The following is a 15008-nucleotide window of genomic DNA, read 5'->3' as shown; positions in this document are numbered from 1 at the left end:
AAATCCCCAGCAGGAAGCCATGTAAGGGAGGAAGGATTTCATTTGGCCTCTGGTTGAGTGGGTGCCATCCATCGCTGCAGTACTGAGGTGATCTTGGCGCTCCCCAGACCTTGTTCTCTTACTTTCCATTCCCGCTGGCTCCCCACATCATTCATGTTTAGAACGAGGCTTCTTTCCTAGGTTCAACACCCCGGACACATACAAGTTCACAGCATGCCCAGACATGTGTCTTCTAAGAGATATAAACTCAGTCAGGTTGACAAAGTGGATGAGCCATCACAGTTGTGCAGGCCCTGGAGAACACACACACTCGTGAGCCAGTGTGAGTGAGTGAGAGAGGCAGGTGATGTGTGAGCATTACTAGGGGTGGACGCAGATCCCCGAGTGGAGAGTTGAATCACACTGTAGTAAGGTGGCCCTACGCCCGTCCTCTCTCCTCACTCCATTGCCCCCCTTCTTCTTGTCTCTTATTTCTCTTTCTTCTCCTTTCTCCCTGCCCCTGTTTTCACTATGTAGACCCAAACCCAGGATCTTCCTACGTCAACCTTCATGCTGTGCTGGGACTATAGGTCTGGCTTAGAGGGTAGTCATTAATCTCTCCCCAACCCACCCCGGCCATACAGGGTTTCTCTGTGTATCCCTGGCTGTCCTGGAACTCACTCCGTAGACCAGACTGACCTTGAACACACAGAGCTCCACCAGCCTCTGCCTCCCAAGTGCTGAGATTAAAGATATGCGCTGCCACCACATCATGTGCGCTGCGTCATTAATCTTAAGAAAACCATTCTTTTTGTTTTTTTGTAAATGATGAAAATTGTTAAATAAAAAAGTATAAAATGCAACAATATTTTGGTCAATATTTATCTTTTAAAATAGTAGACACTGTGCTTGTTAAACATTTCAAGTTGTTTTTCCTTATTTTGCAGTTCCTCAGTTTGAAACTGCATGTAGTTATGTGGACGCTACACTTGAGGAGTTTCTGGCCTGGAACTGTGACCATTCTAGTGTCTCTGGACCATTTAAAGATTATGACCATTCCAAATTCTGGGCTTATGCTGACTATAAATATTTTGTCAATTTGTTTGAAGACAAGACAGATGTTTTCCAGGTGAGTTATATTTTTGGTTTTTGCTTTGTTTTGTTTCTTGTTTTTTTTTTTTTTTCTTTTTTTTTTTTTAAGCTTTGGAGCCTGTCCTGGAACTCGCTCTATAGCCCAGACTGGCCTCAAACTCACAGAGATCTGCCTGCCTCTGCTTCCCGAATGCTGGGATTAAAGACATGTGCCACTACCATCTGGCTGAGTTATATACTCTTTTTAGTCTTGGTAAGAATTTTCTCCTGAAAGTAATCCTAAATTAGAATTTCGCTGGTCCCTTCTTCCTTAACTACCTTTTTCTCATATAAGTCATCATGTGAGACCTGACCGTTTGGCCCACGCTGACAGATGAGAGGCACTTCCTCCACACCCTTCCATCTTCAAACAATGCCTGTGACATTTAGATTGTACTAGAAGCATAGACTGTGTGTAAAACTTTATTTTCCCTAGCCTGCGCAGAAATCCTTGTTCTGGCCTTTCAGCACTGCCCCAGGATGGGTCCATACGGCGTTGTTCTTGGTTCCCGACGTAACTTAAAGGGAAACTTACACAATGTCCGGAGCCCTTGATGTCCTGCAGATGAAGGAGGAGGATGTCCTCAAATTCCTCGCTGCAGGCACCCACTTAGGTGGCACCAACCTCGACTTTCAGACGGAGCAGTTCATCTACAGAAGGAAAACATCTACAGAAGGAAAAGCGATGGCATCCACATCATCAATCTGAAGAGGACTGGGAGAAGCTGCTGCTTGCAGCTCGGGCTATTGTGGCCATCAAGATGTCAGCGTCATCTCCTCCAGGAACACTGGGCAGCGAGCCGTGCTGAAGTTTGCTGCCGCCACTGGAGCCACTCCATTGCTGGCCGTTTCACCCCAGGTACCTTCACTAACCAGACCCAGGCAACCTTCAGGGAGCCACGGCTTCTAGTGGTGACGGATCCCAGGACTGAGTACCAGCCCCTCACAGAGGCGTCTTGCGTGAACCTGCCCACCATTGCCCTGCGTAACACAGACTCACCTCTGCGCTATGTGGACATTGCCATCCCGTGCAACAACAAGGGAGCTCACTCAGTAGGTCTGATGTGGTAGATGCTGGCCCAGGAAGTACTCCACATGCATGGCACTATCTCCCGTGAGCACCCATAGGAGACAATGCCTGATCTTTACTTCTACAGAGACCCAGAGGAGATTGAGAAGGAAGAACAGGCTGCTGCTGAGAAGGCCGTGACCAAGGAGGAATTTCAGAGCGAATGGACTGCACCAGTTCCTGAGTTCACTGCTGCTCAGCCAGAGGTGGCTGACTGGTCTGAGGTGTGCAGGTGCCCTCGGTGCGCATCCAGCAGTTCCCTACTGAAGACTGGAGTGCCCAGCCAGCCACTGAGGATTGGTCAGCAGCTCCCACAGCGCAGGCCACCGAGTGGGTTGGAGCCACCACTGAGTGGTCCTGAGCTCCTCTGCAGACACCTGAGCAGAGGGAAAAAAGGTGGAAGGGAAATAAAGTTCCTACAAGCTGAAAAGAAAAAGAAAAGAAAGAAATCCTTGCTGTGCAGTGAAGAGGAGAGATGGAAGCTGCTCTCCATGCAGACGCCTTGGCCAGGCTGCCTCTGCCTTCAGTCTCTACTCAGGCTGTGGTGTCCTCAGGTAGCTTATGGCCTAGGCAGAGTTCGGGGCTCCTGATGACAGACGCCCTGCTGAAGTGTAGGAATATTGGGGAATATGGATGTTCTTTGCATGTGTTGACACACCTGACAGCAGGGCCTGTAGACTGCCTTGTCCTCTGTCCTCTGTAGTGTAGTCTATCTCAAACTGTCGGTTTGTTTTGTGGGGTGATCTTGCAAATTCCTTGTTCTGGTTTCTGTTTCACGTTAGGTGTGGGGCAATAGGGAGTGGTCCCAAGGAGCCTGTTTGTATGATTGCCTTACCCTAACAAGCCTAGCTGCAGAGTCCAGTGCCAGTACTGATCTGTGGAGGGAAGTGTTTCCCCTTTAGTCAGACTGTTCCCTGCCACAGCCCTCCGCACCGCTCCCCACCCCTGTCCTTGCCTGCTCCCCTATGACCACTCCTGCTGTACACCCCTCTCCTGTGTGTGATGTCTGCTCCCCTGTGACCACTCCTGCTGTACACCCCTCTCCTGTGTGTGATGTCCATGCCTGCTCCCCTGTGACCACCCCCGCTCTGGACCCTCTCCTGTGTGTGATGCTCTTTGGCTCTCACACCTGGTCAACCTGTGTTTTTCTTTTTCTTACTGAGTCTAGGTATTCACATAGTTACTCTAACTACAGATATTTGGTCATTTTCCTTTACTAACCTTTTAAAAAGTTAAAAGGATGTTTTTTATAAAAGAGGGGAAGATACACCTTTCCCCCACCCTCATTATTTCTTGAGCTCCCCACTTTCCTCCCTCCCCTCTCCTTTGTTTCCCTTTCCTTTCTCTCTTGAGAAGCTCTTACTGTGTAGCCCAGGCTGGCCTTACCCTCCCCATCCTCGTCTCCACCTCCCGAGTGCGGGAATCTGGCGGGGCACCCTCGTGTGTCGCGCCTCTGTATTCTCACAGCCATGAAGTAAATGGGTCGATTTTGAAAATACTCAGTAAACGCTTCCAAATCTCAGCACCGTCCTCAATCATCTTCTGAGGTAGGTGGATTTTTAACCCTGGAACTCATAGATTTCGTAATTAACTTCTAGAGTACTTTGGTCTTCCCCATTCCCCTCAGCCTCGCAGATCGTACTTCCACCTTCTCCCAGCATGTCTCAGAAACTCTTGTGCAATAATGGCATTTACCAAGTGCTCACATGCCCTTAGCCCCTAAATGCCTGACATTTAGGATCCTCACAGTGACACTTGATTTCATGATCATCTGTTTTAAGGAAGACAAGGCACAAAGAGGTTGTGTGAACTTTTCTCAGTAAGGGTTCGTTCAAGTAAGGTGAAATAGATCCAGCCATGCTGAGTCTAGCTCCTGCTACTTTGGCTGCCTCTCAGCAAACTTGGTCAGGTGTCTGTCCCTTCCCAGGCATAGCCACCACTGGGTATGTGTATGGCTTGGCCGTTAATGAGAACTGGAGTTCTCAGTAAGCCCTTGTAAATCTGGTGATTTTAGCCCAGTGAGTTCATGTCAGTTCACGTTGTGGAAGTTAGTTCTCTTGTAGACAGTCAAGACTGTTAATATTATATTGTCCTTATCTGACAGTTTTCTGGGTACCAACTCTTTATTTGTTATGCCCAGACTTCTTGCCTCCCAAAGAGACCACCAGGGACCCGGGACTTGGATGCAACGACAAGATTTATTGTACGAGCCTAGGCACGGAACTCATCCAGCACACTCAAGGCAGTGAGGGCGGGAAGAACTCCCTTCCAGAGATTACAGGACTTTTTGTAGACCATTTTCCAGGACCACCAGTTTTCACCTAATTTGCATACCCAGACCTAATTGAGGACAGCAAATTCAAAAAACATGATGTCATTATGCAAATGAAGTATGGACATGAGTATATTCTTGTTTGGCCCGTTCTTATCTATCCTTGAGGCATGTAGATGAAGCATACTATGGACATATTTTAATTGGCTAGTTCTTGGCTGTCCTTGAGGCAATGCTCTCCCAGTTGTTACCGGCTCCTGCGATGGCCCTTGTCACGTATGAAGTGCTTTCCAAAATCGTCTAGCTTAAACAGTGTGGTTCAGGCGGAAAGCGATTAGGTCACTCTGACGCTCTCACCAGTTTTTCATTTCTCTCACATATGTCATAGGTACGTAAATTCTTGTTTTGCTTTTAGAAATGCAATTAGCTTCGTTATTTAATCATGCTTGTTATTGTTTCAAGCCTTTTTGTATTGACATGAGATAATTGGTAAGGAGATCAAGTGTAGCTTAAGCTACATCCAGTCGGGGCTTCATGTGACTTTGTCTCAAGAAACCAAAAAGTAAAGCAATATAATAGATAGCACAGTAAGCCCATTACATGTTAATAACCAATGATATCCTAAAGAATATGCTTTGAAATTTAATGTGATTAAAAGAGTGGATTGCTTTCCATTTTCTGCAAGTCATCTTCCTGCCTGACTGCAGGGCGCAGTTGGAGTCTCCTATCTGCTGCAGTATAGCTGTCGCAATTTGTTGGTCTGTTAAGAGATGAAGAAAATCTTGTCTCAGCATATACAGCTGAGAAAGGGGGAAGTATTTAACGGTCTTTTCAGACAGTTGGGAATCTTTAAAATATCACACCAAACTTGATGAGGGCTATTTTCTTTTCTTTTTTGTTTTGATGTTTTTTTGTGTTTTTGTTTTTCAAGGCAGGATTTCTCTGTGTAGTCCTGGCTGTTCTGGAATTGGCTCTGTAGACCAGATTGGCCCTGAATTCACAGAGATCCACTTTCCTCTGCCTCTCGAGTGCTGGGATTAAAGGCGTGCACCACCACTGTCCAGCAGGCTTTTTTAAAAAAATTCATTAGTTGCAGTATAGACTATGAAATCACAATGAAAGAACTCTTTGTGTTCCTATAATAAAATCCCCTTGCATAATGTCGTTCATTGGCTATTAGGAAATGCTGGATTACTGAATTATGTAGCGCTTCCAAATGCTGGTGTGCCCCACAGTGTGCTTGATATGTTTTATTATTTAAGATCACGTTTGTCAGCACCACACCTTTTTTATGGACAAAGTTTTTGGTACTCAGGAGTTTCTAAAGTCATATAGCTGAAGTGCAGCTTTATTCAACCCAAAATATTTGCTAACCTATCTTGTGATTTATTCTTTAATTTCTTGCTTAGTTTATAAGTGTAACCTTTTACTGAGCCATGTGGCTAACATAGATAAGAATAATGGGTTAATATAAGTTATAAGAGCTAATTCGAAGCCTGAGCTAATGGCTCAATCAGTTTATAACTTAAAAAAAATAAGTGTAACCTTTGATTTATAATATTTGTTGGCTTTTCTAACCATCTTTTTGTCATTGATTTCTGACTTGATTTCACTCTGGTCAGAAAATATATCTGGCATTATTTCAATCCTTTCAAAAATATGTAAATGTGTTTCATGGCCCAAAGTATACTTGCAAACTTGGATATAATGCATTCTTTTATTGGCTGGGGTACCCTGTGAGTCTCCTTTAAGTCAGGCTGGGGTTTAAGGGTCACATCCTTACTGATTTCTGTACATTCATTTTATCTACTATGTAGAGAGGGACACCATTAGTTCTTTTATGTTGGTCAGGTTTTACTTTTTACACTTGACTTTATTAGTAACCTTTTATTGTGATGAAATGAATTCATCTGCTTTGGAGTAGTCCTTTTTCTGATTCAGTTTACCCTGTGTTTGTCTTTGATTGATATTAGCACGAGAAAGGACTGTTACATACGGAATTGAATTTCCATAAAATCCTAGAACTTACAAACCAATTTATGTGACAGAGTAGGTCAGTGGTTGTCAGAGAATGAGATTTGGAGGGAAACGTGAATCATGAGGGGCACTGGGGAAGTTTGGACATGGTCAGAATGTTTGTCATCTTGATTATCTTGATGGAGTCTCAAGAATGCAGATAGATCAAGTTCATCAGTCAGATGCTTTAAATATATGATGTTTGCTGTGCATCGATCATACCTCAATAACACCTTTAAAAAGAATATAATACTTGGGGCTGGAGAGAGGGTTCAGCAGTTAAAAGCACTGGCTGGTTATCCAGAGGAGCCAAGCTTGATTCCCAGCTCCCACATGGCATTTAACAACCACCTGTAATTGTAGTTCCAGTGGAATCTGATGCCCTCTTCCTGCCTCGGTGGGTATCAGGCATACACTGTGGTTCACAGACATACATACAGGTAAAACATGCATACACATAAAATAAAGATAAGACTCAATAATGCAATACTACTAGTATATTTTAACTGTACTACCTGACACTATCAGTTTTATTCACTGTTGCCTATACACAACCAGTGCAAGTATCAACACAGTGAAATAGGCAAGTAGCAATTTAGTAATATTGTAAAGATAGTTTTGACTTCCCAGATCCTCAGAAGGGCCGGAGGAGGGAGTCGCTTGAGTTCAGCATTGCTTCTATAATCATTTTGTTCTTCTGACACTCTCTCCTCTAGTTCTAAAATAAATTCTTATGAATTGGAGACTCTTCAAGTCATGTTTAATATTAAATACCAAAGCATTTTTTTTTGTGTTCATAAACACTGAATAACTTGAAAATACGTAAGGGTAGCATTTAAGTCCCTTCCCAGCACCCTGGCCCAACCACTTGGTCTACATGAGCCACCACCTGGTCTTCCCATTGACTGCCGGGCAGTCCATGTTCTCACCCACCTTCTGACCTTTGCTCAGACCCTCTAAGTTTTGCCTAAGACGTTCTACTTGGGGCTGGCTCAGATTCAGCTTTGGCTCTGAGACCTCAGCCACTTCAGCACACATCCCCAGCCAGCATTCCTTTATGTCCTTTTCGGACCAGTATTTCATAAAATTGTGTTTTGATCCTTTAACAACACAGGCTGTGTTCTTTACTCTTCTCCTCAGAACTACTGACATAGTACTGAATATATAATAGGTATTTGAATGATTACATAGTCCCTTAATCTTTACTACCCTTTAAAGAATATGTACTTAAACCCCTGGCTTTATCCTTGTCATATGTTCTGCGGCTTCTAGTTAGCCGAGTGTAACATCTGTCAATTATGATAAGCATTTCTACCTCTCATCAGCCTTCTTCTAGGTTTTTAAGTTTTAACCTACAACCTCGGTTTACAGTTTCTATATACTTCATCTTTCCTTCCATAAAGGAGATTAATTCTCTGTTAGATGTACAATATTTATATATTGACAAATAAACTGATAACTGTACTGGTATAATTGGAAAATACTTGGCAGTCTTGCAGATGGCCTGAAATTATTATTTTGATACTCACCTGACTTTTGTGTGTGACAAAATGAGTCTCTCTGGCTTCTAGTTCCCCGCCCATGCCATTCAATCAACGCAGCACTTGAGCGCTGTGTCTCTACTGCCCTGGGAAGATAGGGAAGTTGTGAGAAACATTACCTTTATCTCTTGAAGTTGTTGATAAGAATTCTTTAAGTTGAGACTGTGAAGAATCAGCATATAATAAAAGGGATTGTGTCCCCCAAGAATGTTTTCCTGGTAGATTCTATTTCACATTGTGATTGAGGTCAGCTCCAGAGAATTGGGAGCCTCATTAAGTCTCCAGGACATAGAATCTGCAAAAGCAATAACTGGAAGATTAGTTCAGCCTGTTGGACTTTGTGACCCAGCTGTGAGGATGTGTTGGAATGGAAGCAGGTGTTCTGGAAATGATTAAAGGCGTCTCAGACAGGGTGCTTCCTGGTGAGACAGATTGGCACCTCAGAATTCACGTGATTAAAAAACAGAAAATAGAATTTAGGTATTTACCCAGTAGATAGAGACTTAATGCCCTCTTCTGTTTCTGTACCTGCCAGTCTTTTTCCCGAGGAAAAAAGAGACTTTAAGTTTTGTATATTAATAATAGTTAACAATCTTGTGATTTTTCAAAGTTCCAGTTTTATCGCTCGTGACCAACTTTTTTTATTCAGATGTAAGTTCACTGTGGAATTATGTAATTGGTTTTTCTGTATTGTGACCTGTAAATGGAAAATAACTAGAGTGAGACAGTGACACTAAGGGATGGCAGAAGGGACAAATCCTATCAGTTTTCCTTCAGTGTTTGTTGTTGTTGTTGATAGTGATGTTAAAACTGTAAAAATATGGACAGCAGTTTTAAAATGAAGCAATGGTTATTGGACTCATTCATTGGGACAGGTTTAAGAGCTGTGGGCATGGTGGCTTTTAATCCCAGCAGAGACTGGCAAACAGGTGGATCTGAGTTTTAGGCCAGCCTGGTCTAAAGAGTGAGTACCAGGACAACCAGGGCTACCCCCCCCCCCCCAAAAAAAAAAACCTGTCTTTAAAAACAAAAAGCAAAACACTTTTTTTTTTTTAAATCTGGAAACAGATCCAGGAGCTCCTAGGAGTAGCCCAGCAGTTTTTCAGAAGTGCTGTGTCACCACCATAGGTATTGGAGAAGTCACCTTAGTGAGAGACTGAGCCGTCATGGCACTTGTCCTGGCTAGTTTTTAATGTCAACTTGACACAACCTGGGGTCATCTGAGAGGAAGAAACCTCAGTTGAGAAAATATCTCCATAAGATTGGGATCTGGGGTGCATTTTCTTGCTTAACGATTGATATGGGAGGGCCCTGGCGTTGTGGGTGGGGCTGCCGTTGGGTTGGTGACCCTGGGGTGTACAAAAGCAGGCTGAGAAGCAAGCCCTGAGGAGCACGGGTGCGTCCTTGGCCTCTGCTTCAGTTCCCACCTTGACTTCCTTGGTGCTGGACCTGGTGCTGGTGTATTGTCAGGTGAAATAAACCCTTTCCTCCCCAGGTTGCTTTGGTCATGTTCTATCGCAGCAGTGGAAGCCCTAAGACAGTGCTCTAAAGCCTGGCCAGAGAGATGGGACCAGAGTGTGGTCTGCCCGAATTCAGTGCACCTCCTAATTTATTATCCTGTCACTTAAATATAGGGACTAGTTGAGGAATGCAATACACTGTCAAGAATATCGAGACATACTTTCTTATTTTTTACTGTGGTTTTAAAGTCTCTGTTGTTTAACGTATTGAGGACCCTTTTTGTTTGTTTGTTTGCTTTCGCCGTTTGAGACAGGGTTTCTGTACATCTGTCCTGAAATGCACTCTATAGACCAGGCTGGCCTTGAACTTACAGAGATCTGCCTGCCTTTGCCTCCCTATGGGGTACCTTTATAAAAAAATGTGTTTACAGTCTCTCTCTCTCTCTCTCTCTCTCTCTCTCTCTCTGTCTCTCCCCCCCCCCTTTCCCAAACCTCTCTAATGTGTACCATACTCCTAGTCAATCCAATTCCTTCCCACATTCATGATTTTTTGTTTTGGGAGAAGTTATGTTTTCTGAGTCCCACTGAATTTAAACAGAATCATTTGTGTGAACGTGGGTTTGGAGCCATCCATCAGAGTCTGGTGGGCTCCTTAGCAGGAAAAAACATGATAAAAATAAGGCCTGCCCGTCCCTCACAGTCCTCACAGTTCTGAAACAAAGTGAGCATTGATAGTCCTAAATAGGATATTTATACTGCCACATCCAAGGCTCAGGCATCATCATGGGGTAGGGACCATTTTAATTAAGGAAGGTAAGGCAGAAAGATCACAGTGAGCTAAGGTGCCTGCTGCCAAGTCTGATGACCTGCATTTGATCCCCAGAACCCACATGGTGGAGGGAGAGAACTGATTCCCACAAATTGTTCTCTGTCCTTCACACGTGTCACACCATAAAATTTTAAAAAGATGAAGGAATTTTCAGTGTAGATTCTCATTGTTGGTATATGTATCTAGACGAATCCAGTTGCCAAATATTGTTACTTTGGCCTGGATGTAGAAGCAGGAGGATTGCATACCCCGGAGAAGGACAGACGGCTTTGAGGAGTTAACAGAAGGATGTGACTATGATAAGCAGAGCCATCCAAAGAGACAGAAGATTGGTATCTGCCCTTCTTCTCTGTTATAAACCAAGATCGTTTTCGTTGGCCAAGCTGTTTGTAATTTGTTCTATCTTATATTAACTTTAAGCCAAACTTTAAAGCTATAATTGACTTTTCATTCTTTCAAAACCCATCAGGTAAACATAGCAAAACATTTTACTTAATTTTTTCCTAAGTAACCCCATTTCTTTAAAAAAAAATGGTTGATATGTTCTCTTCAAATTCATAGCCTCTTTTTCTTTAATTGTGCTACATATATGTGTATGTGTCTTCAACAATAGGGATTTCCCTTCTGCCTCTGGGGGCACAACCAAGAGCAGTAGCAACAGTGTCTAATGTTTGGGGAGCTCTTAGACATCCCTGTTTCATCACTTAAAATAAATGTTTTTTTTCTAGTCTTCCTCAAAACCATCCATTGAACGTCTTTTTAAAAATCTTTTCTCTTTAAATAAAGTTGTTAATATTTCCCCTCAAATTGGGAGAATTTAGACTGTAGATAGTGCGGTGTTTTGCTTTGTTTTGTTTTGCTTTTCGAGGTGTTAGCACTCATGTGAGTATTCTGCCAATTAAAGTATTTTTGTTTCATTCTTTTTAAAAAAAATCAAAGAAAAAAATTAATGATGAAAGAATACATCTACATTTGCATGCGTGTGTCCCTGGCTGTTTTTCTTTTCTGTCTTATGAGTGGTCAGGACCTGCCTCAGCACTTTTCTCCGAGGGCCCTGGTGTGGAGCAGTGTGCTGTCTTTTTCATACTTATGGAGCCATGGCTTGGGGCAGGTGGCAGAGTCACTCCCTATGAGTGACTTTCAAAAGCCATTCTGTGGCCCTCCTACTCGAGACTGGAGTAGTAGGTATGAACTAAGGCTCTAGTGTGGGTGGCCTTCAGTGACTGAGCTCACCCATAAGGCTTCTTTCATGTGGCCACAGAAGTGGAAAAGGGTAGTAAAGTGCCTACGCCCACAGATACCGTCTCTGCTTAAAGGCCTGTGGCCTTCTGAGTTAACCTCCATGGCATTCCCACTGCCTGCAGCACTTTGACCCCAGGTAGCTACAGAATTATGTCTGTCATTTATTGTCTGTCTCTGACAGGTGCAGGAGCCACGTCTGGTGGGCCTGATGTAGTCATTGATTGGCCACAAGCTTCCACAACAGTTCCTGGCATGTTATAAATAGTAAATATTTGTTGAATGATTGCTACTGTTGAAGTGACTCAGATATTATTGGTTGAGATGTTTCTCATATTACCCTGAAAACCTAGCCCCTCCCATCTCTAGCATTTTCTGTAGGAAAATATAAGCGCTAAGAACAGTTTTTTACAAAGTAAACATTGAACCACCGTAGAGGACGGTCAGTTCCTGATGAACTATACTTTCTTTCAAACAGGAGGTGATGTGGTCTGACTTTGGGTTTCCTGGAAGAAATGGACAGGAAAGTACATTGTGGATCGGCTCCTTGGGAGCCCATACTCCCTGTCATTTGGACTCCTATGGTTGCAACTTAGTATTCCAGGTACAAGGAAGGTAATGTGTGTGCATGTGTGGGTGTCCAATCTTATACGTCTGCACACACAAGAGTGAAAAAGAAAAGGAAAGGAGGTGGGATGAGATAGTAGCCCCACCCCATTCCCGTCCATCCTTGTGACCAAGGCCCTCCCTTCACCGCTGTGCTGTTTCCTTCCGTGTGAAGTGAGGGCACGTGAAATGACTTCCGTGTGTCTCAGCCATGATCGGATTCTCTCAGAGGTCCCATCTTGCTAGGCACCTTTCTGCTAAGCTTTATTACCTGGGAGTGTTCACATTCCACTCCCTCCACCTCTCAAATGAGTTAGAACAGAGAAGTATGTTGAAAGAAAGAGGCTTCACCGCAGCCTTAGAGATGTTGGCAGATGCCGGGAAGCCTGGGTCACATGGTTTTTATGTCCCACTTTGACTTTGGTTTGTGAGTCTGTGTCTGCCTACTCAGCCAGTGCAGTGTGTTATTTAGATGAACTTTTGTCTCCACCTGACTAAGCGGCAGAACCGAGTGGCCAGCACCTGATAACCCTGGGATTGACAACCTGGAGGATGTACTAAGGTGCCATAAGTGCAGCCCTATTTCTCCTAATATGTGGGCCCTGAACTTCCCTTCTGGCCCTATATGAAGGGCTACTCAGAAAACACCAGAAATGGCCACAAACAAATTCCCAGCATCACTGGACACAAATGATGAATGGATCTGAGAGAAATAGTCTGTGTTTGGAGGGGTGGATACTTGTCAGCTGGGAAGCTATGGGGGGCTGAGCAGTTCCCTCTTGGTCCATCACGTCCTTGCTAAAGGCTAACCTCTGGGTGCACTGTTGTATATGGGGAGTCAGCAGGGAGTCCTGTATAAGTTTCTCTGCCCTTCAGCAGATACGAGTTTGTGAGCTGAAATGGGATGCGATAGAACATTGCTTTAAATTGCTGCTTCTCTGTGCTCTGAATTGGGAAGGAAGACAAAAAAAAAAAATCCAGTTTTTTCTTTGGTAAAAAATACAGCTTCACTGTAACTGTCTAACAGCATCAGATTTTCCATTTTCATTTTACTCTGATGACATTAAATAGGTTTAGTAAACATCTATTGGGTGTCCATCAACTTCTCTGTGTTAGAATAAGTACAGAGGAGGCCAGGACTCTGCCCTGAGAGTGTTCCCATCTGCGGCCCACAGAGAGTGGTAGAGGGAGAGTGTTTGCTCTTGAAGGAGGCTTCAGAGCATTGTAACTGAAAGGTGGAAGAGGCGGGTCTTCTATGGGAAGGATCAACTGATGTGTGCAGTGGCCTTAGAAGCAGGGTCCGTGTCTGTATCACTCAGATGGAAGGGACACAGGGTACCTGGAAAGTTGGGACTGTGCAGAGGACCCTGTGAAAATTGTGAACTAGGAACAGTAGGACCGGGCAGAAAAGTCGGGGAACATAAAGGTCGCATCCAGACACCCCAATTCTCCACCCCTTCCATGTACAGAACCGTGGGAGGCTTTTGAGCAGGGAACGACATGGTGATGCAGTTCTCCACTAGAAGGACGTGCACGATATAAGGTGTGGAGCCAAGCAAAGCATGGAAAGCTTGATTGTGATGACTCTTCCCCTGAGAGATGCTGCTGTAGTATAGGAGACGGAACCACAATGTGGAGAAGCCAAGAGATGTGTGTTCTGGACACTGAGCAGTCATGGATCTCTCTACCACTACTTTGGAAATGAAGTTGATAGTCTCTTCAGAGCCCATCCAAAATTAGCTTCTGAGCATACCAAGTAATCAAAGGTGGCTTCCACACTAGCAGCAGGTGCTGTGGAGTTGAACAGCCCTACCTGGAGAAGCTGTCAGTCAGGTATCTGATCTTCAACAGTTCTCCCCAGTAGCTGTGTGATGGTAGGCTGCCCTAGAATTCCAGAAGGCAAGCACTTCACTGTTTTCTGTGAAACCTGCAGAGTTCCAGAGTGAAATAAGACTTTAGTATATATTTGGTATTGGACATGGCAGCCACCACCTCCCTGTTCAGAAAGGGCTGATGGTACCAGGGAGACATACAGGAGGGCCTTATGTCTTTTCCTCAGATGGAATTTTAAGAAAAAGATTTATTACCCCCATTCCTAAAAAGCTCCAGGTTATAAAACAATTGTCTCTTTTTAAAAGATCCTCAATTACACTACTTTTGGGTTATGTGGCATTTTTATGAGTTTCTCATTTTTCATTGATCACCATAACATGTCTAACTTCCAGACAGGAGAAGTCCAGAAGCTGTTTGCTGTAGAGAGCTTTGGGGGCGTTATTCAGGATAATATTAGCGTACAGACATTTGCAGGGCTGGGGAGATGGCTCAGCTGGTAAACTGCCGCTGCAAGAGCATGATGGTCTAAGTTCAGTACCCAGCACTGCGTAAAAGGCCAGGCATGGTACACGTCTGTAACTCAGGAGCTGAGTGAGGCAGAGACAGGAGGACCCGGGGGCTGATTGGCCACACAGGCTCTCCAGTCTGAGCTCTGGGTTCAGAGGGAGCTCCTGTCTCAAAAAATAAGGTGGCACGTCTTTGTGATGACACAGGCTGTTAATCTCAGCACTCACAGGTAGAGACAGGAGGATCTTTATGAGTTTGAGGCCAGCATGGTCTCCACAGCAAGTCCAGGACAGCCAATGAGGTTACATAATGCGAACATGTCTCAAAAGACCAGGAAAAAAAGTTGAGGCAATGCATGATGAGGAAGACAGCATTGTCAGCCTCTTGCCTCCACACGCATGCACATGCATCCATATGACACGTACAAACACACATCGCACACATATGTACGCAAAAAATAAAGTTAATAAAAAAAAGAATACAGAAAGGATAAAGATTATTCTGGTTAGCATCAGGGTCAGGAGTG

General features: G+C 44.1%; 1 protein-coding gene and 1 pseudogene across 1 annotated transcript in view; both read left to right on the top strand.

Moving 5' to 3' along the window:
* The window catches only part of Hspbap1 (HSPB1 associated protein 1), a 50745-nt gene that overhangs the window by 29354 nt on the left and 6383 nt on the right, over positions 1 to 15008 (top strand). Inside the window, exons 3-4 of the mRNA XM_057764532.1 lie at positions 927 to 1108; positions 12015 to 12151. Coding sequence (XP_057620515.1) covers positions 927 to 1108; positions 12015 to 12151 — 319 coding nt within the window. The remainder of the gene's footprint in view (positions 1 to 926; positions 1109 to 12014; positions 12152 to 15008) is intronic.
* Positions 1638 to 2551, top strand: LOC130871205 (40S ribosomal protein SA-like; annotated as a pseudogene).

The sequence above is a fragment of the Chionomys nivalis genome, chromosome 3, assembly GCF_950005125.1.
Source record: "Chionomys nivalis chromosome 3, mChiNiv1.1, whole genome shotgun sequence".
Classification (NCBI taxonomy): Eukaryota; Metazoa; Chordata; class Mammalia; order Rodentia; family Cricetidae; genus Chionomys; species Chionomys nivalis.
The sequence above is the reverse complement of the archived record's forward strand: the minus strand, read 5'-3'. Positions and strand labels throughout refer to the sequence as shown.